Source organism: Mytilus trossulus, chromosome 7 (assembly GCF_036588685.1).
Source record: "Mytilus trossulus isolate FHL-02 chromosome 7, PNRI_Mtr1.1.1.hap1, whole genome shotgun sequence".
Taxonomy (NCBI): Eukaryota; Metazoa; Mollusca; class Bivalvia; order Mytilida; family Mytilidae; genus Mytilus; species Mytilus trossulus.
This window is the reverse complement of record NC_086379.1, coordinates 28,173,942-28,196,754: the sequence shown is the minus strand read 5'-3', so window position 1 is coordinate 28,196,754 and position 22,813 is coordinate 28,173,942. Positions and strand designations below refer to the sequence as shown.

Sequence of the window (22,813 nt, the reverse complement as noted above, 5' to 3'; positions counted from 1 at the left end):
CCAGGTAAACCCCCATCAGAGGCTGACAGGTACTGTCTGGTGAATATCTAATTGTACATAATTAAATAAAGTTTGTCAAGAAAAAAAATCATATAGACGGTGAAACCCTTTTAAAGAAAGTAAGCCTCACAGGCAGACAACTTAAACTCGAAAGCATCAAAATATTTTAATTTGGCAGAACTATAACCAATGAATATTTGTAGACCGAATATATTTAGAAACAAATTTTGTACATGTTGCTATTGTTTATAACAATTCTCGTAATTTGTAAAGGAATTAAATTCAAATAGTTGTACATTTTGTTCACCGTCTTCTTTGAATATATTAAATCATTTCTCGTTCTTTCCTGCAAATTGCTTTATTTTATTGTTTATCATTATGGCCATTGTCAAATATAGAAATATCAGATATTTCCAGGGAGGCAACTATCTGCTGTAATATAATAGCATTACTTCTATAGGTAGCTGATTGACAATCATATTATTTATAATCAGGTTGCATGTTACCTTCTAAGGTTTGACACGATTGGCGAATAATTATATATTGCTGGTTGCTTAAAGCCCAGTGGCAAGTATCTCATGTATGTGTAGGATGATGATATAGTGATGATCCAAGGTTGTTTGCTATCATAATAGTAAAACTTTTATAGTTCACTGACAATCATACTAGTTTCCATGTTACCTTCAATGGTTAGACATAGTGATGAAATATTGATTGTTGGTTGCTAAAAGTTCAGTGGAACATATTTCATATATGTTAAGGACGATGATATAGTTATATATAGTGATGACCTAAGGTTATTTGCTAGTATAATAGTATAACATCTATATTTCATCGACAATCATATTAATTTGTATTTATTTTCCATGTTTCCAACTAAGGTTTGACTAAAAATAACGATGAATTATTGATTGTGATTGTTTTAATGCCAGTGACAAATATTTCATCTATGTGTAGGACGATGATAAAGTGATGAGCTAAGGTTGTTGGCTAGTATTATACTAGTATAACTTCCATAGTTCATTGACAGTCATATTGATTTATAACTAGTTTTCATGTTCTGTATAAGGTTTGAAATGATATAGCGATGAATTCTTGATTGTGGTTGCTTTACATCTAGTGGCACATATTTCATGTTTTTTTAGGGCTATACTATAGAGATGACGCAAGGCTGTTTGGTAGTATAATAGTATAAGTTTAATGGTTAATTGACAATCATACTAGTTTGTACTTAGTTTCAATGCTACCCTCAATGGTTTGACATATTAATTAATTATCGATTATTGGTTGATTAACGTTCAGAGGCAAATATTTCATATATTCTTAAGACGATGATATAGGCACGGAGATGACATAAGGTTGTTTGCTAGAATAATAGTCTAACTTTCATAGTTCATTGACAATCATTTTACTTATGTCTTTCGACCTTTCCGTGGAAAGACCTATTGATTTTGTTCTGATTATTAGGTCTTTCTTCCTCTCCGTGGAAAGACCCATTTATTTGGTTTTGATTATTAGATTCTTTAAACTTTTCCGTGGAAAGACCTTTTGGTTTTGTTCTGAGATTTATTTGTTTTCTTCCGCCACATTTTGTTCTTGCGTAGTATTGTGGTTTCGCAAGATGTCGCTTACATTTTTCGCATATGATATCGAACACAGTTATTGCGCTTTTGAAACTGACCCTGTTAAACTGTACACTTTACACTTTACATTGTAAGAGTTATCTCCCCGAACACTGTTTATCTTATGTCCACTACTCCTTCACAATCGTAAAATATTACGACAAATTAATTTTACCAAAGTGCTTGCTATATCTTCAAGATGATGAGTTGGTTTGCACCAAAGTTCTCCTGAGTCCATATGAGAGTTATTTCCCCTTATGCATTTGATATAAGTGATAATCATTTGCATATAAACTCATAAACCGTAAGCCGTATAAACATAGAGTCGCTTTATTGAAGGTCATTGGGTCCCAACTTAGAAAATTAGGTCAAGGTCAAGTCAAGGTCATGTTCTAAATTTTGACATTCTAATTTGAGAGCAGTTCGTATTATCATATAATATCTGAACGATATTTCATTGTTTTTAAATAACAAGTACGGTTCGATTTCATGTTTTAAGATCAGAGGACAAAACAAAATAACAAAATTACAAATTTCGAAAATAGATAGAATCATAGAAACCACGATAAGAACTGCAATATATAATAGTAGTTATAATCAAATAGAAAATGAATAATTATCTAAAATGAAAAAAAAATAATATGGTAATTTGTCAATAAATAAGTAAAATAATTACAGAAAAGAAGAATTTTAAATCCGAGACAGAGAGAATTTAATATTGTAAAGAGATAAAGAAACTAAAAAGAAAAGAGCAAAAAAAAAATAAAAGTTACAATGAATATAAATTATAAAGAAAAATACAACACAAGACGAATCAGAAGTCCGAAAAGTTCATTTGCTTGCGTATCTACCAGTAGCAAATATTTCATACATATTCAAGACTTTGAAGTATCCATATCGATTAAAAATGATAACAAACAAAACGAACAAAGTATACTCGATTACCGACGTAAAACGTCAAATTTTTACGTTACCAATTGGGATGCTATATCGTGCGTAACGTCACAGTCATAGCAGTTACTTGAGAAATATCATATTGTCATAGCAGGTAATTGAGGACTATCCTATTGTCACAGTGGACACTTCATGAATATCATACTATAATAGCAGTAACTTGAGGAACGCTCTATAGCAAAAGCAATTACTTGATGAATATATTATTTTCATATCAGGTGTTTGTTTAATGTCCTTTAGTCATACTAGTGACATGAAGAATATCCTGCAAACATAGCAGTAACTTGATGAATATCCTATTGTCATATTAGGTAGTTATTGAATACCCTATAGTCATAACAGTTACATGATGGATATTCTTAAATCATATACTTGAGGAATATTCTATTGTCATAGAAGGTACTTGTTAAATTTTCTATAGTACAAGCAGTTACTTGATATATATCCTGCAGTCATAGCAGTTACTTGATATATATCCTGCAGTCATAGCAGTTACTTGATGAATATCCTGCAGTCACAGCAGTTACTTGATATATATCCTGCAGTCATACCAGTTACTAGATGAATATCCTTCAGTCAAAGCAGTAACTTGATGTACATGTATATCCTGCAGTCATAGCAGTTACTTGATGTATATACTGCAGTAAAAGCAGTTACTAGATGAATATCCTGCAGTCATAGCAGTTACTTGATATAGATCCTGCAGTCATATGAATATCCTTCAGTCATAGCAGTTACTTGATGTATATCCTGCAGTCATAGCAGTTACTTGATGAATATCCTATTGTCATAGCAGTTACTTGTTGAATATCCTATATTTAAATAAGGGAATTGATAAATATCCTACAGTTAAAGCAGGGACTTGGTGAATATCCGATAGTCATATTAGTTCATTGGTGAATATCCTATTGTCATATCAGGTACTTGTTGACTATCCTATAGTCATAGCAGTAACTAGATGAATATCCTGCAGTCATAGCAGTTACTTGATGAATATCCTGCAGTCATACCAGTTACTAGATGAATATCCTGCAGTCATAGCAGTTACTTGATATATATCCTGCAGTCATAGCAGTTACTAGATGAATATCCTGCAGTCATAGCAGTTACTTGATATATATCCTGCAGTCATAGCAGTTACAAGATGAATATCCTGCAGTCATAGCAGTTTTAAGATTAATATCGTATATTCATAGCAGCTACTTCTTGAATACCCTACATTCAAATTAGAGAATTTATGAATATCCTATTGTCATAGCAGGTACTTGCTGAATATCGCATAGTCATAGCAGTTACTTGAGAAATATCATATTGTCATAGCAGGTAATTGAGGACTATCCTATTGTCACAGTGGACACTTCATGAATATCATACTATAATAGCAGTAACTTGAGGAACGCTCTATAGCAAAAGCAGTTACTTGATGAATATATTATTTTCGTATCAGGTGCTTGTTTAATGTCCTATAGTCATACTAGTGACATGAAAGAATATCCTGCAAACATAGCAGTAACTTGATGAATATCCTATTGTCATATTAGGTAGTTATTGAATATCCTTTTTGTCATAACAGTTACATGATGGATATTCTTAAATCATAGTAGTTACTTGATGAATATTCTATTGTCATAGAGGGTACTTGTTAAATTTTATATAGTACAAGCAGTTACTTGATATATATCCTGCAGTCATAGCAGTTACTTGATATATATCCTGCAGTCAAAGTAGTTACTAGATGAATATCCTGCAGTCATAGCAGTTACTTGATATATATCCTGCAGTCATACCAGTTACTAGATGAATATCCTTCAGTCATAGCAGTTACTTGATGTATATCCTGCAGTCATAGCAGTTACTTGATGAATATCATATTGTCATAGCAGTTACTTGTTGAATATCCTCTATTTAAATAAGGGAATTGATATATATCCTATAGTTAAAGCAGGGACTTGGTGAATATCCGATAGTCATATTAGTTCATTGGTGAATATCCTATTGTCATAGCAGGTACTTGTTGACTATCCTATAGTCATAGCAGTAACTAGATGAATATCCTTCAGTCATAGCAGTTACTTGATGTATATCCTGCAGTCATAGCAGTTACTTGATGAATATCCTATTGTCATAGCAGTTACTTGTTGAATATCCTATATTTAAATAAGGGAATTGATAAATATCCTACAGTTAAAGCAGGGACTTGGTGAATATCCGATAGTCATATTAGTTCATTGGTGAATATCCTATTGTCATAGCAGGTACTTGTTGACTATCCTATAGTCATAGCAGTAACTAGATGAATATCCTGCAGTCATAACAGTTACTTGATGTATATCCTGCAGTCATAGCAGTTACTAGATGAATATCCTGCAGTCATAGCAGTTACTTGATATATATCCTGCAGTCATAGCAGTTACAAGATGAATATCCTGCAGTCATAGCAGTTTTAAGATTAATATCGTATATTCATAGCAGCTACTTCTTGAATACCCTACATTCAAATTAGAGAATTTATGAATATCCTATTGTCATAGCAGGTACTTGCTGAATATCGCATAGTCATAGCAGTTACTTGAGAAATATCATATTGTCATAGCAGGTAATTGAGGACTATCCTATTGTCACAGTGGACACTTCATGAATATCATACTATAATAGCAGTAACTTGAGGAACGCTCTATAGCAAAAGCAGTTACTTGATGAATATATTATTTTCGTATCAGGTGCTTGTTTAATGTCCTATAGTCATACTAGTGACATGAAAGAATATCCTGCAAACATAGCAGTAACTTGATGAATATCCTATTGTCATATTAGGTAGTTATTGAATATCCTTTTTGTCATAACAGTTACATGATGGATATTCTTAAATCATAGTAGTTACTTGATGAATATTCTATTGTCATAGAGGGTACTTGTTAAATTTTATATAGTACAAGCAGTTACTTGATATATATCCTGCAGTCATAGCAGTTACTTGATATATATCCTGCAGTCAAAGTAGTTACTAGATGAATATCCTGCAGTCATAGCAGTTACTTGATATATATCCTGCAGTCATACCAGTTACTAGATGAATATCCTTCAGTCATAGCAGTTACTTGATGTATATCCTGCAGTCATAGCAGTTACTTGATGAATATCATATTGTCATAGCAGTTACTTGTTGAATATCCTCTATTTAAATAAGGGAATTGATATATATCCTATAGTTAAAGCAGGGACTTGGTGAATATCCGATAGTCATATTAGTTCATTGATGAATATCCTATTGTCATAGCAGGTACTTGTTGACTATCCTATAGTCATAGCAGTTACTTGAGAAATATCATATTGTCATAGCAGGTAATTGAGGACTATCGTATAGTCATAGTTATTTTCGTGGGTATCAATTTTTCGTGGATTGCTGAAAACTTTCATATTTGTGGATATTAAATTTCGTGGTTTTGCCAATCTCTGTAAACAAAGTCTTTTGAAACTATATAATTCGTTGATCATTTGAATTAGTGGTTCCCCTCTACACACGAAATCCACGAAAATTGGAATCCAAAGAATAATAATGAATTCACAGTAGTCATATCAGTTACTTGATGAATATCATATCGTCATAGCAGTTACTTGATGGATATCATATTGTCATAGCATGTACTTAATGAATATCCTATTGTCATAGCAGTTACTTGTTGAATATCCTATATTTTAAATACGGGAATTGATGAATATCCTATAGTCAAAGCAGGGACTTTGTGAATATCCAATAGTCATAGTAGTTCCTTGATGAATATCCTATTGTCATAGCAGGTACTTGATGACTATCCTATAGTGATAGCAGTTACTTGATGGGTATCCTATTGCCAAAACATGTACTTGATTAATATTATATTTACAAAAAAGTTACTTGATGAATATCATATTGTCATAGCAGTTTAATGAAGAATATTTTATAGTCAAAGCAGGTACTTGTTGATTAACCTATAGTCATAGTAGGTACTGGATGGATATCCTATAGTCATAGCAACTACTTGATTGGATATCCTATTCTCGTCGCAGATACTAGATGAATAATCTGCAGTCATAGCAGTTACTTGACGAATATCCTGCAATCAAACTAGTTACTTGATGAAAATCCTATTGTGATAGCAGTTACTTGAGAAATATCATATTGTCATAGCAGGTTCTTTGTGAATATCCTATAGTCAAAGAAGGTACTTAATGACTGCCAAACTGTTATAGCAGTTTAATGAAGAATATTTGATAGTCAAAGCAGGTACTTGTTTAACATCATGTTGTCATAGCAGAAACTTGAGGAATATCCTATAGTCAAAGCAGTTACTTGTTGATTATCATGTAGGCATAGCAGGTTCTTTTTGTATGTTCTATCGTCATAACAGTTACTTGATGAATATCCTATAGTCATAGCAGGTACTGGATGGATATCCTATATTCTTAGCAGTTACTTGATGGATATCCTATTGTCATAACATGTACTTGATGAATATCCTATTGTCATAGCATGTACTTGATGAATATCCTATTGTCATAGCAGTTACTTGTTGAATATCATGTAGGCATAGCAGGTTCTTTTTGTATGTTCTATCGTCATAGCAGTTACTTGATGAATATCCTATAGTCATAGCAGGTACTGGATGGATATCCTATATTCTTAGCAGTTACTTGATCGATATCCTATTGTCATAGCATGTACTTGATGAATATCCTATTGTCATAGCATGTACTTGATGAATATCCTATTGTCATAGCAGTTACTTGTTGAATATCCTATATTTAAATAAGGGAATTGATAAATATCCTATAGTTAAAGCAGGGACTTGGTGAATATCCGAATGTCATATTAGTTCATTGATGAATATTATATTGTCATAGCAGGTACTTGATGACTATCCTATAGTCATAGCAGTTACTTGATGGATATCATATTGCCGAAGTATGTACTTGATGAATATCCTATAGTCATAGCAGTTACTTGATGGATATCCTATTGTCATAGTATGTACTTAATGAATATCCTTTTGTAATAGCAGTTACTTGTTGAATATCTTTTTTTTTAAATAAGGGAATTGATGAATATCCTATAGTTAAAGCAGGGACTTTGTGAATAGCCGATAGTTATAGTAGTTCCTTCATGAATATCATATTGTCATAGCAGGTACTTGATGACTATCCTATAGTCATAGCAGTTACTTGATGGATATCCTATTGACAAAACATGTACTTGATGAATATTATATTTTCAAAGCAGTTACTTGATAATTATCTTATTGTCAAAGCAATTCATGATGAATATCCTATTGCTTTATCAGGTACTTGATAAATATCATATACTTACTCAAAGCAGGTACTTGTTGAATATCATATTGTCATAGTAGTCACTTGATAAATATTCTATTGTCATAGCACTCTGTGTTTTTTTGTTTGTTAGATGTATTTTTGTTTTTTCCCAACTGATGGTATAGGAAATTTTTTCCACTAAACTTAACAGTTTATTCTTATGTTAAACCCACCACTTCTATTTGTGCCTGTCCCAAGTCAAGACCTATTAAGTGGTTGTCGTTTGTTGCTGTAAAACATATTTGTTTTCCGGTCATGATTTCGTGCATAAATTGTTTTAACATTTGTCATTTTGGGGCCTTTCATAGCTATGCGGTATGGACTTTGCCCATTATTGAAGGCCGTATGGTAACATACAGTTGTTAATTTCTGTGTCATTTGGTCTATTTTGGAGTTGAATCATTGGTGATCATACAACATTTTCTTAATTTTTATTATGAAAGTCTGGTTCTTCTTTTTAGTTATTGAAGAGTCATGTTGATTGCACAAACAATGGGAATATTGGGAGACAACCTTTAATACTAGTACTTATTTTTTGAAAGGCTGATCTGGTATATTTCTAGACAACAGCTTCGTGATCAATAAAGTAATTTGTTGGGTTCGGGTGAATCTGACGTTGTGTGTTAGCAGTGTCCAATATTGCAGAGAATGTTGAATTAAAGTCCTCTGATTTCCCTAGTAAAATTTTAAAGACTAGTGCAAAAATCTCGCCATGAACAAGTTTGTTTTGAGTGTAGAATGTAAATGATTTTCCTTTTTTCTAAATTGCATTCATTATTTCTAAATTGCATTCATTTTTTCTAAATTTATTAAAAAAATTAGTGAGAATAAAGTAATCAAATTTACGGTATATAGCTCGTAGGCAGTAACCATTTGAATTTCGGGATGGGGTTTGGGGGGTCTGGATAAACTTTTTTTTTGCCTTCGGCGAAAACAATCTATTTCTTTCAATTTTAGAATTACATATAGTATCAGCTGAGGGTAAAATTAACACTTTTTTCTCAGGTTCAAAAACAAATAATTTTTTTCTCAACAAACTGGAAATAAACTTTTTTTCCAAATAAATCCATAGCTTCCCCCCCCCCCCCTCCCCCCCCCCCGAAAATCAAATTGATGCCTCCTTATAACATACTCTCAGATAAGAAAAGGAAATATGGTTACCGACCTTTTTTTGCTACAGGTAAATTCACATCACTTTCTATAATTGTAAAAATACTTTATCTGAGTTATCTCCACTTAAGCTGATAAAAATTTACAGTCGTAATTATGATAAAACACATAATTTTTTGTATAAACATTAAAAGGCTTAAACATTTGAATTACACCATACTTCTCTCAAAATTTGCACTTTACATTAAAGATCAAGATCAATTGTTATCTAGATCTGCTACATAAAAAAAAAGAGGAAACACCCGAATTTTAAGCCTACTTATAGGCTAGTGTATAACCCTTCAAACTGAAAACTCAACGGTCTAATCTATACGAGAAACGAGAAGCACTTATGAATGAACTAATACACCAACAAAGACAACAACTGAACAACAAAGGGCAGTTGCAAACTACTTCTCGTCTAGAATATGCATGAAATGTTTGCCACTGGACGTTAAGCCACCAACAATCGATCAAATGTTGCTTTAAAAATGAAAAATGAATTAAACAATAAAAGCCACAATTGTATCCAACACTTGCTGTCTGGTGTCTGTTTGTATAGTAAACATTTACTGAATTTTTGTTCACCGAGAATATATTCCTAAGACGAGTTCAAGTATGTCAATTAATTCAAAGGGTATCATGACTGTGGTAGTTGAAATTATCCAGTGCAATCATTTTGTGTCCAACGGTGTCTTTAAAACATATCAAATATTGTATCCACTGTCTGCTGTTCCGTAGTCGGTTAGGTCATGTTTTTTTAAACTTTAGCCTCCCATGGCCACTTCGGCAATACCAAATCATAGAGGAGGAAGGGGCGGTTACTCGGGACAAACTTTTTTTTGTCAATTCATAGAAATATCGTTAAAAGTAACAACTTTCTGTATTCTCAGATCTACAGTGACATCACAACATTGAATTCACCAAGGTATACTTAAGCTTTTATCTATATAGATGTCTTATTGAAAATAATAATCACGGAATATCAAAGTATTTTCTATGGTAAACATATATAACGTCCGAGATATTTTCTTATGCAAATAATTTTATTTTTTTTAATTTTTTTTTCAGATAAAAGAGTTATCAGATATGTAATTTGACCCATGTCTTGCGGTTCATCAATTTTCGGTAAAATCAAAGAAAAACCGGCACGTTTAACATTGTTAAATACTTTCATCTTTCATTTACTTTTTATTCTGTTTAATCAGTTTAGAAATTTTATTAGAATTTATTTTATTATTTTGAGTTTAAATATCAATCTCTAACATAGTACCATGATTTTTTTTTTTACTGCATGTAACAGTACTCCTTCGTGTCAAGAGTGTCATACTAGTATTATAATTCCTTCGTGCACTTAGGAGTCCTAATCAGTGTTAAGACACTAACTTCATAATATTATATGAAAATATAATATAGATTTCTGTACATTAGAAAAACCCAAATAATTACACCAAAAAAAAAGAACCATAGAACATAAATATTTAAAGATTTCTTGTTTATGAATGTTGAAAATTTGTTTCTTACTGTTGAACAGTCGCGAATTAATTTATTGATTATAACATTCTTCAAAACAACCTTTTATTTCTTTACCCCTGTTATGTCAAAGTTTATTGGGGCCAGTCATTATAGAAATTTAACTTCTGACACCTTTTAGCAATATAACAGGTAAATCTGTGATACTCTAGCCACCTGTAATATGCATTTACCTGTAAAATCAAACCTTTTAGAGAAAAAATACAAATATACATGTATAATTATGATAGTAAAAGGTTTTTTACTTTGTAAACGATAGAGAAACAAAAACTTTTTGTATGTGTGAAACTTTTAAATTTTACAATTTATTCTTCAAAAAGCTTCAATATTCGTGGATTGAAAATTGGAAAATATGTTCCTCTTGTGTCCATTCTGTTGCATGAATAGTCTGATACACTTTACCATCATAGTTAATACAAAGAAAATAGTTGACCGCCAATCAAAAAAGATTTTACAATATGGCTAGCATTTCCGGTTTTATCTAAAATTATCGAATTTACGACTTGTGTGTTTAATTCACTTCGGTCGAGGTTAACTATCATTGTCGAAACAATTCACCTTGTCGACTGTAAATGCATTATCAAATTAGTAACTATCATTGTCTGCGCGCGAGTCACATTAATTAGACCATCTATGATGGTCGACCGTAAAGTATACTTTACGCCGTACATCTATAATGGTCGACCGATAATCTATCATTGTCGCCGATAAACTGCGATTATCTATTAATGTGCTTTGCGCGTTCCATACATGTACTAGTATATGGTATTTCAAATTGTTTTCTATATTTTTTCATTTGTTTGTTTCTGTCGTATTTATTTTGTCTGCTATATTTTTTACTTCTAAAGTAATATTAGCGTATTTTCAACTCTTTTCAGTTTGGGAATTTTTCATCCTTTTAATTTTAAAAAGACAAATAATTATGAACACTTCACGGAAAAGTGAGGATTGATATTTGGTTGCTTAACGTCCAGTTGCCAATACTTCATTCATTGTTCTAATGTCAGGAACTATGCCATTTATCAATATTTCGATTTGAGCGGCACTGATGAGTCTTGTGTAGACGAAACGCGCGCCTGGCGTACTAAATTATAATCCTGGTACTTTTGATAACTATCACAGCAATGTTTTTAAACATGTTTAGGAAAGGAACATATTTCTGATTCGATGTTTATATACAAATTATAAATATGTATAGGTCGATGTTTAGTCCCTTCGATGTATTAGACTGTAAATATGACCAATTTATTTCTGACATCTTCTTCATTTTTAACTTTTGTGGATAGGTGTTTCATTGACAGCCATACCACATCTCCTTTCGCTTATTTTTGTTTTTTGTTGTATATATTTATTCCATTATTTTTATTTGATATGCCGAAAATAAGAATACGAAGTTATTTATTAAATGCTATAAATAAGCGAAGTAAAACAACCGTTTATAATTATGTATATGAGCATTTATTTATATCTATTTCTAAAATATTTTAAATACAAGCAGACGCTCCGTGTTGAAGGCCGTACTTTTACCTATAATGGTTTACTTTTTAAATTGTTATTTGGATGGAGAGTTGTCTCATTGGCACTCACACCACATCTTCCTATATCTATATACCATTTGTGACACCAATTTCATTTATTTCCAAATCTTAAAATCATACATTTCCGTTCTTTTGCGTCTCTTAATAATGGCAGAACGGGCTTAAGAGTCATATGATTAAGTTAACTGAATTATTTCGTTCTCACACATCATTAGCGGATTTAGGGGGTTAAAGCGAGGCCCACCCCCCCCGTTTCAAAATCTTAAAATATTTTTTGTATTAACCATTTCTTGTTTTAACATATATATGCGTATGACATTTGCGCAGATTTTGAAAATTTTCATTCTTTCATTTGCGCCGATTTCATTTTTTCATTTGCGCCGATTTTTTATTTGCTCCTAATTAGATTAACAGGTAAATTAATACTTGTACATGTACTATACCATTGGTGAAATTTGGTTCTACATGTTTTTCATTTATGTTTAAGATAATTTTGATTCATATTTTTCTGCAACTTCATTGTAACATGATAGACATATTGCACACTGAAACGAGCCGAGGAGACAATTCTTTCATCATCAAGGGCCATACATATCGGAAGATAAGTGTCCTGAAATATAACAACATATCTTACTTATGTACTATACAACTGTGTAAAGCCAGAGTCACCACGGATTTTATTGTCAAAACACAGATCGAGCATAAATATGTGGCAGATGTCCGAAAGACAGAGGCTAAAGAACTACGGTTACGGTCAGGGAAAATGTCTGGAGATGTATCTTGTAGGCCTTCTTCCACCTCCCCACTGTGAGCAGGGGACAACAGTTATATACATGTTATGATTGACAATTCATAAATTTGTACAAGTGGCTAATGGAAGAGGTCTATAATGTTAAATAAAAAATATCATGACTTGGATGGAGAGTTCTCTCATTGGCACTCATATCACATCTTCTTATATCTATTCACCTGTAATTTACCTGTAAAAAAAATCGGCGCAAATGAAAGAAAATATCGGCGCAAATGAAGTGCAGATCGGCGCAAATGCAAAACGCCGGTTATCTTTACTATAATTTGAATATCTAGCACTGAATAGGGTGACACGTTGTCGCTACACTTCTTTAAATATACACAAGTCATAATTGCATTGGCCAGAGGGTATCTTGATAATTAGAGGACCAAAGGATTTAAATAAGACAATCCAAGGCTGCTATCTCTATATTTTATTATATATATCTTTATTAGCCTCACTTAAGAGTGATACAACAATTGCAAAACGGGTAGATACGATATGTAATCAAATAATTAAACTTATAGAATTAATACTTAAAAGTTTATTTAGGGTAACCATATGCCGGATGAACAAAAAGTGTGCCATTTATTGAAAAACATATGGTTTGGTATAACCAGAGAAGAGACATATAATACAATTGTATTATATGTCTCTGGTATAACAAGACAACTTCTCTAGTGTTCTAAACATTTCTCACATAACCCCTCCCCCCAAACCCCCACTTCAAGCTCTGGATCCGCGCCTGCCCATAGTGCTTATTACATTATAAAATAAAATGGTATTCATCTTCAATTGTTGAAATAAAGATGAATTGTTAAAAAAAAAAAGCATTGACACCAGTTTAAAGTTATCGTTCATAGAAGACAGTTATGATTTATTCTATAATTCTCTTTTTAAAACGTAAAATAATTTTACCACTTAGAGTTTTTCTATATTACTTCTGTAATCGGATTTTGAAGAACCCCATGGACACCACATACTCTCAAATGTCTTTCAAGTAACAATGATAGTATGTTGTTAGTAAGGAAATGAAATTTCAAAAGCCTTTGTTTCTCATTTTGTATCTCAAAATAGAATTCGTTAATTTAAAAAAAAAAGCTTGCATAGCAATTTCCTTAAAAACTAAATATATATAACAAAGGCAAAGTTTTAAAACACAAAATTTATTTTTTATTTTTCTTTCATAAACTTATAATTATACCACGCTAAACCGTTAGGTTAACAACCATTGATTAATCAATAAGTAACGATCAAAAGACAATTGTTTATTGGATTAGGTTGATTGAACATGATGATTCGGGAATCTGCAATAAACTGTTGGTCACGTGGCGAGTAGCACGCGTTTATCAAAAAGTCATTTAACTTCAAAAATACAAAATCTATTGATACCTAACTTTATAGATACAAGGTTTTTAATCATATCCTCTTATTTTCATGCTCGCTGTGATCTTAAAACATCGTTTTAGTGTTCTTAATGCAAAAACTTTCTTCTTAGTGCACTAAGAAATCTTTTGCGGTATTTCTACACACCGAAATATATGGCCTTATTATTGGTAATATACCATAGTATTGTCACTAATGGCTTAACGTGTTACCAAATTAAAAAGAAGAAATAGGCTCAAAACCGCATTTTTAACTTTAGATTTTTTTCAATCCCAAAATAGAGAAGAGGTCCGGTATACAGACTAATTAAAAAGTCCAGATGAGAAGTTTCACTTGCTTTTCTATTCCCGGCACTTTTAACGGTTTCTTGACGCATGCAAAAAAATGCAGTACCTGGTTACAGTTGCTCATTGACAAATTATCATCTTTCGATTATATGATCTTAAATCTATATGGTCTTAATTTCAAAAGTTATAAAATCTAAATGTGAAGTGATCTAAAATGTTCAATATTAATGAGTATTTTCGCTGTGAAATTAATCTAGGGTCGGCTAAAAGTATATACATGTGTATTTAACCCGACTACTGACTACATATAGTAAACTATTCATTATGTACATATAAGGGGGGTCTGAGCGGGACTCGGGATTGTCGAGGCATATTTTTAGTAAACGTGACACATGAAAGTCAAATTATGAGGGAGGGTAAGAGGAGTACTGATTCCGAAATCCCGAGCTTAAAAACATGAAATCCCGAAATCCCGGGCTTAAAAACACTAAATCCCGAAGTCCCGAAATTCGAAAAAAGAATTATCGGATCCCGAAAGGTTTCAATCCCGAAATCCAGAGCTTAAAAACACCCGATCCCGGAGTCCCGATAAAGGTCCTATATCCTCCCTCAAATTATTGTGCCATGAAAACGCGAAATGAAGTTAAGCGGGACATGGGATATTACAAAAATATCAGAATTGTTCACTTACATAGTGTAAGCGTGATGGCATCAGGCGGGAATCTAAAAAAATAAATAGTAACTAAGCGGGATCCGTGAACAGAACCCCCAATGAGACCCCCATTAGTTGTGGCTTATTTTGGTCTTTTTAGCTCGTTTCTTTCCCCTACATTACTTGACCGTTTTTGTAAAACAACAGCACTCGAGGTCTGACAGTATTTTACCAAGAACATGAAGAAATGCACAAAATATTCAAAAAGGAAGGCCTAGAAAATTTAAATATTGGTATGCACACATACTCCCCTGTCAGCACAGACAATTATATTTTTGTAAACGCGCCTAACTCGTTTCTAATATTTATAATAGAACTGAAAACAAAATTGAAATGGAAATGGGGAATGTATCAAAGAGATAACAACATGACCAAAGAGCAGATAACAGCCATAGGTCACCAATGGGTCTTCATTGCAACGAGAAAATCCCACAACCTGAGACTGGGGTGGATCCTGAGTCATATAAAGGGGTTCCTAACCCAGGATAAATTGGGGGGGGGGGGGTCAAACTACATGTCCACATTCAAATGCATTGATCATCCAGTAAAGAAAGGGGGGTTCATACATGTCCAACCCTCAGCCCCCGGGATCCGTGCCTGTGAAGCATGCTTTAGCTTGCCATTAAACAAAAATGTATACTAGTTGAGTGATAATGGACGTCATACTAAACTCTTCAATACAAAAAAAAAAAACTAAAATAAAAATCATACAAAGGTCACAAAGGCCATAACTTCTGGCTCCTGAATTAGAAAAAGTGCAAAATGCAGTGGGGATAAAAGCCTTTAATTACTGTAAATTCCTGAAATTACAATTATATAAAGCATCTCGCATCTTTGTGCATTTCTTGAAATTGGTCACATTAATAAATGCATGCAATATTTTCAGAAAATTTCAATATATATAAGCTTTTAAAAGTCAATCTTGTGCATGATTATCAATGATTATACTCGCACATTTAACACATGTGGTTCTCAAAACTCAAAGGTGTCTATGCTATTTATGACAACTTTTTATACCCCCGCTTTCAAAAAAGGGGGTTATACTGTTTTACCTCTTTCTGTCAGTCCGTCCGTCCGTCCGTCAGTCAGTCCGTCCCATGAATATTTTTCGTTGCATTTTTCTCAGGAACTACAATACAAGGATTTCTGAAATTTGGTTTCAGCCTGGGTTTATCTAAGTCATTTATACCATGTGATGCATTTTCAGATTGATCACTTGACAACATCCTGTTTACCGAAACACTTGTATGATTTTACACATGATAGCCAAGTTGAAAATTTTCGTCACATTTTTCTCAGGAACTACAATACAAAGATTTCTGAAATTTTGTTTCAGGATTTATATAAGTCAGCTATACCGTGTGATGCGTTTTCAGATTCATCACTCGACAACTTCCTGTTTACCAAACACTTGCATATTTTTACACTATTTATATTATCCACTTGCGGCGGGGGTATCATCAGTGAGCAGTAGCTCACAGTTTCACTTGCTAATCAAGTATAAATTTACAAAATATGTTTAGAACTATATGATTTTTAGGTTTTTAAGCATAGATATACATGTAGTAGGTCAGGATCTGCAAACTCTCACTGACTGACTGAGCACATGAATTCAACACCTAGTTTTTTGGTGATGTTGGTGTTGCTTAGTGTTTTGTTTTGTTTTTCTTTTCTGCATCTTATGTTTTGCCTTGGCATTGTCAGTTTCTCTTTCATTGCCTTTGTTTTTTTGTTATGTTAAATAACAAGTCACAAGAGAGAAAAGACAAAAAAAAATATGTGAAAAAATGGCTTAGTTCAGTATATATATTAAGGACAGAGATAGCAAATAGCTAAATAAGAAAAAAGAAATTCCTTTTCTAAAGTCAATTGTCTGATAATCTAGAAGATAGCCTGATTTGGTCTAATTCTCCTGAATTCTAGCAGGTACTTTATTCCAACTTGTTTTATTCAAACAAACCATGTCTTAGATAGTCTTGGAATTAGAATACATTAATCATAAAATTTTCATAATACTTTGGTGAATTATCTATTGATATAATCATGATAATTAAGCTCCTTTTTTATTTTTAGGGATTTTAAATTTTTAATTAAAAGTTAGGGATTTTATTCATAAAAGGGGGGATTTTCCAGTATGTATACTATTAATAATGCTTTCAGCAATTTTCATGAAACTTGGTGAATTATTTTTGTATAACATAAACATGATAATTCTTTTTAATTTAAAAAAAAATCTGATTTATGTCATTGTACTATCACGACTTGGGATTAGGATAGTTATTATAGATATTTTTATGAATATTTGGTGAATTGTTTTTATATCTTGACATAAACACCCTTTTTATTATTATGACCCAAAGTGGAGGGGCATAATGTTTAACACTTGATCGTTTGTCCGTCTGTCCCAAAGTTGTTTTTTGTTCTCTTACAGTACTTTAGTTTGCCTCAACCAAATTCAATTAAACTTTTACAAAAGCTTGTTATCGCAATACTCAGATCAAGTTTGAATTTTGGTGATGTCAGTGTTACTGTACTAGAGTATCAGAGTTATGCCCCTTTAGAAATGGGGAAAATATGCTGAATTTTTGGTTTCCTGTTCTCTAAACTTTAGTTTGTCTCAACCAAATGTTATGAAATCAATACACAATGCTTATCACCACAAAATACAGATTAAGTTTGAATTTTGGTAGTGTCTCTTTTAATAAATTCTATAGTTATGTTCTTTAAAAATGGAAAAAATTGTTTTGGCCTTCTAACTTAAGTTTCCCTCAACCAAATTTTATTAAACTTTAAAACAATACTTTTTATCACAATTTTAATCAGATCAATTTCAAATTTTGGTAGTAAAACTTTTACCGTTCTTCAGTTATGTTCCTTTAAAACTTTGAATAATATGCAAGCTTGAGTATCATTCCCTATTTATCATGTATATTTTTTTATAAGATGCAGAGTTCATGGAGTTAAGGAACTTTAGTTTTGCAAAGTTATTTAAAATTTGTCCATTTTCAAAAACTTTGAAAGGTTTTAGAAATGTATTTGACTATTTGTTAAAAAAATTGCTGCCTTAAACTTATAGTCACTTGAGATATCTATAAATTGAGCCAAATTATATACATGTTTTAAGTCAATGAATACCACTGTTTGTGCATGTTGTTTTTTTTGGAGGGCGGGGGTCTTATTTGCACAGTGCTCATAGTTTTTTAGTCGATCATAAAATACATTTAAAGCTTAAAGACCACCTATAAGGACAAGAAGCTTATCAAGCACTCATGGTTTAGGTTTTTATTAAACACACATTAATATACATATAAATGTACATTAAACAGAAAAAAAAATTGATGCAATATGTCATTCAACTTTTACTCTTTTATGTATAGGACAAGAACTATAGAAGATACAGAGAAATAATATACAGCAGAAATGATAGGCAATGTAAAATTTGCAGAAGCCAACTAAACCTAAATGGTAAGGCACCTTTTAATTTTAAAAAGTTATTGAACTTGAAAGATGATTATTAGTATCATGATTACTATAAAAATTCAAAGATGTGGTATATTGAATATGAAAACTATGATGGCTTTGAGAAAGCATTTGTAGGCCTGTTACGTCCTTCAATAATGAGAAAATCCATACCCTATACTATAGTCAAAGTAGGCAGCTATAAAAGACCTAAAGATGAAACATTGAAACAATCAAACTGTAAAACTAATCATGCTAATTGCCTAGTTTATAACAAAATAAATTACAAAAAATAAATATGACCGGTATGAAACAACAACCACTAAATTTTAGTGTCAGACTAAACTGACAAAAGCTACAGGCTCTGAACTTTGGACAGGCACAATAGGAATATGGCAAGGTTATATAAAAATAAGATGTGGTATGATTGCCAACAAGACAACTCTCCACCAGACAACCAATGATGTAAATTTCCTGCAAACATGGACTTGACTACTGTAAATCAACTAATTGTTCGTGAATACTTTATTTGGCATTTTATACTTTCTATTCTACATCGCAGTTATTTATTTTTCTCGAGTTCAAGTTTACTTAATGTATTTTAATAAGGAAAGATACACATGAAAAACATTTATTGCTGTTTCTCTCTCCATTTATCCATTTATAACATTTTATTTGTTTATTTTGTGTATTTATAGGTGATCAGACATCTTGGTTTTCATGATCAATAGGTCATTACTGAAGAGGAAACTTAAAGTTGAAATTTATTTACATAGTGCATAATTGGATTAATTTGAAATGGAATGTGTGCTTTCCTGCAAAAAAGAAATAGGAAATTTCAACATTATCACATGATAATGACCATATAAAACAGAATGGAGTTCTATCATAGATACACAAAAACACTATTGCATAAAAGCAACAACATATCTTAATCAAAAGAAAGGAGAATGCAGAACAAATACTATTTTGTAGTTGAAAAAAGGAACACCAGTTTTATCCACTCATTTACATCGCTCCCTCATATCAAATATACAGAAGAAGATCATTGAAGAACAATTTGCAAAAATGATTTCTCTTAGAATTGAAGGGAATTGTTTAGTGAATGGAATAATGTATTCACTGAATTCTTACGTAGTGGATTGAATACAACTGTACACAAGCTGAAACAGAAGAAGTTCTAATTTAAAATAACAAGAAAAGTGTTTATTTTATTATTTAATCTGCAAATATATAAACAAATTCTTTAGAACACCACAAATGATATAATGACATTCAAATTGGTTGCTTATTAATGTATTGCATTGAAACAATTACAAAGAAAAAAAATTATAAATTAAAGTTAAATTTATATAAAAAGTATAAACAATACCTAGATCTAAATAGTCAGACTGTATTATTTTCAATGTCATTAAAATGTTGAGTCAAACATTTATTAAAGTTTTAAATATTATTTGCATCAATTAAACAGTCTTGTTATAATTATATTCATACTGTCTGTATACATGGTGTAGTGAAGAAATGTTTAACAAGTAAAAATAAGGGAAAACATTTCCTTAAGGGAAATTTGATGCTCAAAAATTTCCTTAGAGGAAATTTGAAGAACAATGATTTCCTTAGAGGAAATTTATTGTCTTGAATTTTCCTCCAAGGAAAAGTGTTTGTCAAAAATTTCCTCACAGGAAAAAGTATTTCCTCCAAGGAAAATGTGAAACTATAAATTTCCTCACAGGAAAAAGTATTTCCTCAAAGGAAAATTTGAAGCTGCAAATTTCCTCAAAGGAAAATTTGAAGCTGCAAATTTCCTCATTTCCTCTAAGGAAAAATAATTTCCTTTAAGGAAATAGAATTTCCTCGAAGGAAATAATTATGCAGCAAATTCCCTAAGGGAAATCTTTTTCCCTTGAGGAAATAACAATTTCCCTTGAGGAATTTTTTTTTCCTGCAGGGAAATTTGATTTCCCTTGAGGAAAAGTACTTTTCCTCTGAGGAAATTGTTGAAAAAAGGGGCATAACTTTTTCAACAGTGGTGCTAGAGCCAAAAAAATTTAGGACAAATATCAGGGAACCAATTCCAACCAAGTTATCAACTTTGTTTTGACTAAACTCCAAAAATTAAGGTGACAACTTTTGCACTCAGCGGAATTGCAAACTTGTCCCGGAGACTGTTTATTGTTCATTTTAAAGTTTGTATATTTTCCCTAATTATTGCAAAATATATATTTTTGATTTCCATTCCTTTCAATTTCCAATTTCTTTCATGCAGAAATGTGAAATTCTATTGACAGGGTGTGCCTTGTCTGTTTTTTCCTCCAAATGGAAATCAACAGAATAAGATATTATTTTGTATGGCAGATCCTGTTTTGACAAACTAAGCTATATCTGTGTTGTGTCAAGTTGGATTTTTCCTATTTATTGTAACTCGGCATATACCTCGAATTTTTTTTTGCCTGTACCAAGTAAAGAATATCGAAATTGTCTTTCACCTGTTTCCTTTATTGATACATGCATCTTTTGATTTTGTTAGTTTTTAGAGTTCAGTTTTTATGTCATATTTTTTTTTAGAGTTATAAATACCTTTGTTTAACTGTGTGACAATGCCCTTTACTTGGTCCATATACCTGGTATAGAAGGCAGGTGTATATGCCAGAGGTTTAAGTCCCGGCAGAGCTAGCATACTCTCATCTGCCATGAATGCTGCATGTTTAGGTGCACCTGCTGTCAAAACAGCTGAAAATAAAAAAGAACAAAGGACAGTTACTAAAAAGTGTTCTATAATTTGCTTGTAAAATTGTATGTCATGAGGCCAAAAAAAAATATATGTCTGTTTCCTGTTTCCAACCGACCCTAACTCAAACCCCCCGACCCTAGATCTTTTTATTCAATTCCGGAAAAAAATCGTTTGCGGACGATCTCAATCTGTATCTTACAATGCCCAAACAATCAAAATGGCTGCTCCCAGCACAAAAGTGCTACAACTAAGATTTTAAAATGTCAGCACTGCGAGAATTATTCAATTAAAGCTTCTTTAAAGAGATTAAATCATTTTGGGGTACAGGACTCTAACCAAAAATGACATTTAACAGAATGCAAATCTGACAGGGAGTGCAAAAAAAAAAAAAAAAAAAAAAAAAAAAAAAAATATCCTGACCTACCGACCCTGATTTATTTACGTTGGAAGCAGGAAAAAGACATATATTTTTTTTTGGCCTGACGTTAATAAGTCACAAAAATGTCCAATTTTCTCAAGCAATAGATTGCTTTAAAAAAATATTTTAGGCAAACAGATACAATGATATCTACATCCTTAAAAGACAACACAGCTTGCATTGAGTTTTACTTTTTGAGAAAATAATATCACCTGATAATTTGCAATCTTTACTGATTTTTAAAAACCAAACATATTTCAAAAGTCATACATTTTTACCAAAATTCTTAAGGACTCATTACTTGATAATTATGAGCTAAAGGTCACTTAAAATAGTAGCTTAATTCAGCTTAAATTATCAATTTTGACTGATGAAATTGGAGTTTTAAAATGTCTAAAGTATTTTTTATCAACAGCAAATATTAAAAATTATACTATAAAACAGGCCAGTTCTTCAGCAAGCTTCTACATACATACCTGATGCAGTTGCTGGACCAATAGCCCTTAAAACTGATAAAGCCTTGATAGCTTCAGAAACATTAGGTAATAAACTAAAGGCTTTCTTGCTTGCATTCAGTACATCTTCTTCAGAGTTTTCCTGCACCATTTGTTCAAGACGTGGTCGAAATTTTCCCCTCTGAAATACACAAAATAAACTTTGCAAAAAAATACCTGCACTTGAAAGTGTTTCTCCTCTAGAAAATATAATGGTAGAATACTTTACACAAAGACCTTTAAAATCTAAAAAAAATAAGTACAGTGTATAAGGACTTTGATTTGGAAGATTCTTACAATTGTCTGTCCAAAGTCTACAGCCTTAACTGTGTATTTTGAATTTTTATTTTTATTTTTAATGTCTCTATTCATTATGAAAGTCAATTAAATCTAA

The 22,813-nt window shown here is 31.8% G+C and overlaps 1 protein-coding gene and 1 long non-coding RNA gene across 2 annotated transcripts in view; one reads left to right on the top strand and one right to left on the bottom strand.

Moving 5' to 3' along the window:
* Positions 1 to 22,813, bottom strand: part of LOC134724885 (uncharacterized) — a 43,032-nt gene that overhangs the window by 10,776 nt on the left and 9,443 nt on the right. Inside the window, exons 3-4 of the mRNA XM_063588207.1 lie at positions 22,402 to 22,561; positions 21,354 to 21,506 (exon numbers count right to left, since the gene is read on the bottom strand). Coding sequence (XP_063444277.1) covers positions 21,354 to 21,506; positions 22,402 to 22,561 — 313 coding nt within the window. The remainder of the gene's footprint in view (positions 1 to 21,353; positions 21,507 to 22,401; positions 22,562 to 22,813) is intronic.
* LOC134724886 (uncharacterized) lies at positions 15,429 to 20,042 on the top strand. Its single transcript, XR_010108501.1, has 3 exons — positions 15,429 to 15,550; positions 18,695 to 18,782; positions 19,475 to 20,042. It is a non-coding gene; the product is annotated as an uncharacterized LOC134724886 (long non-coding RNA).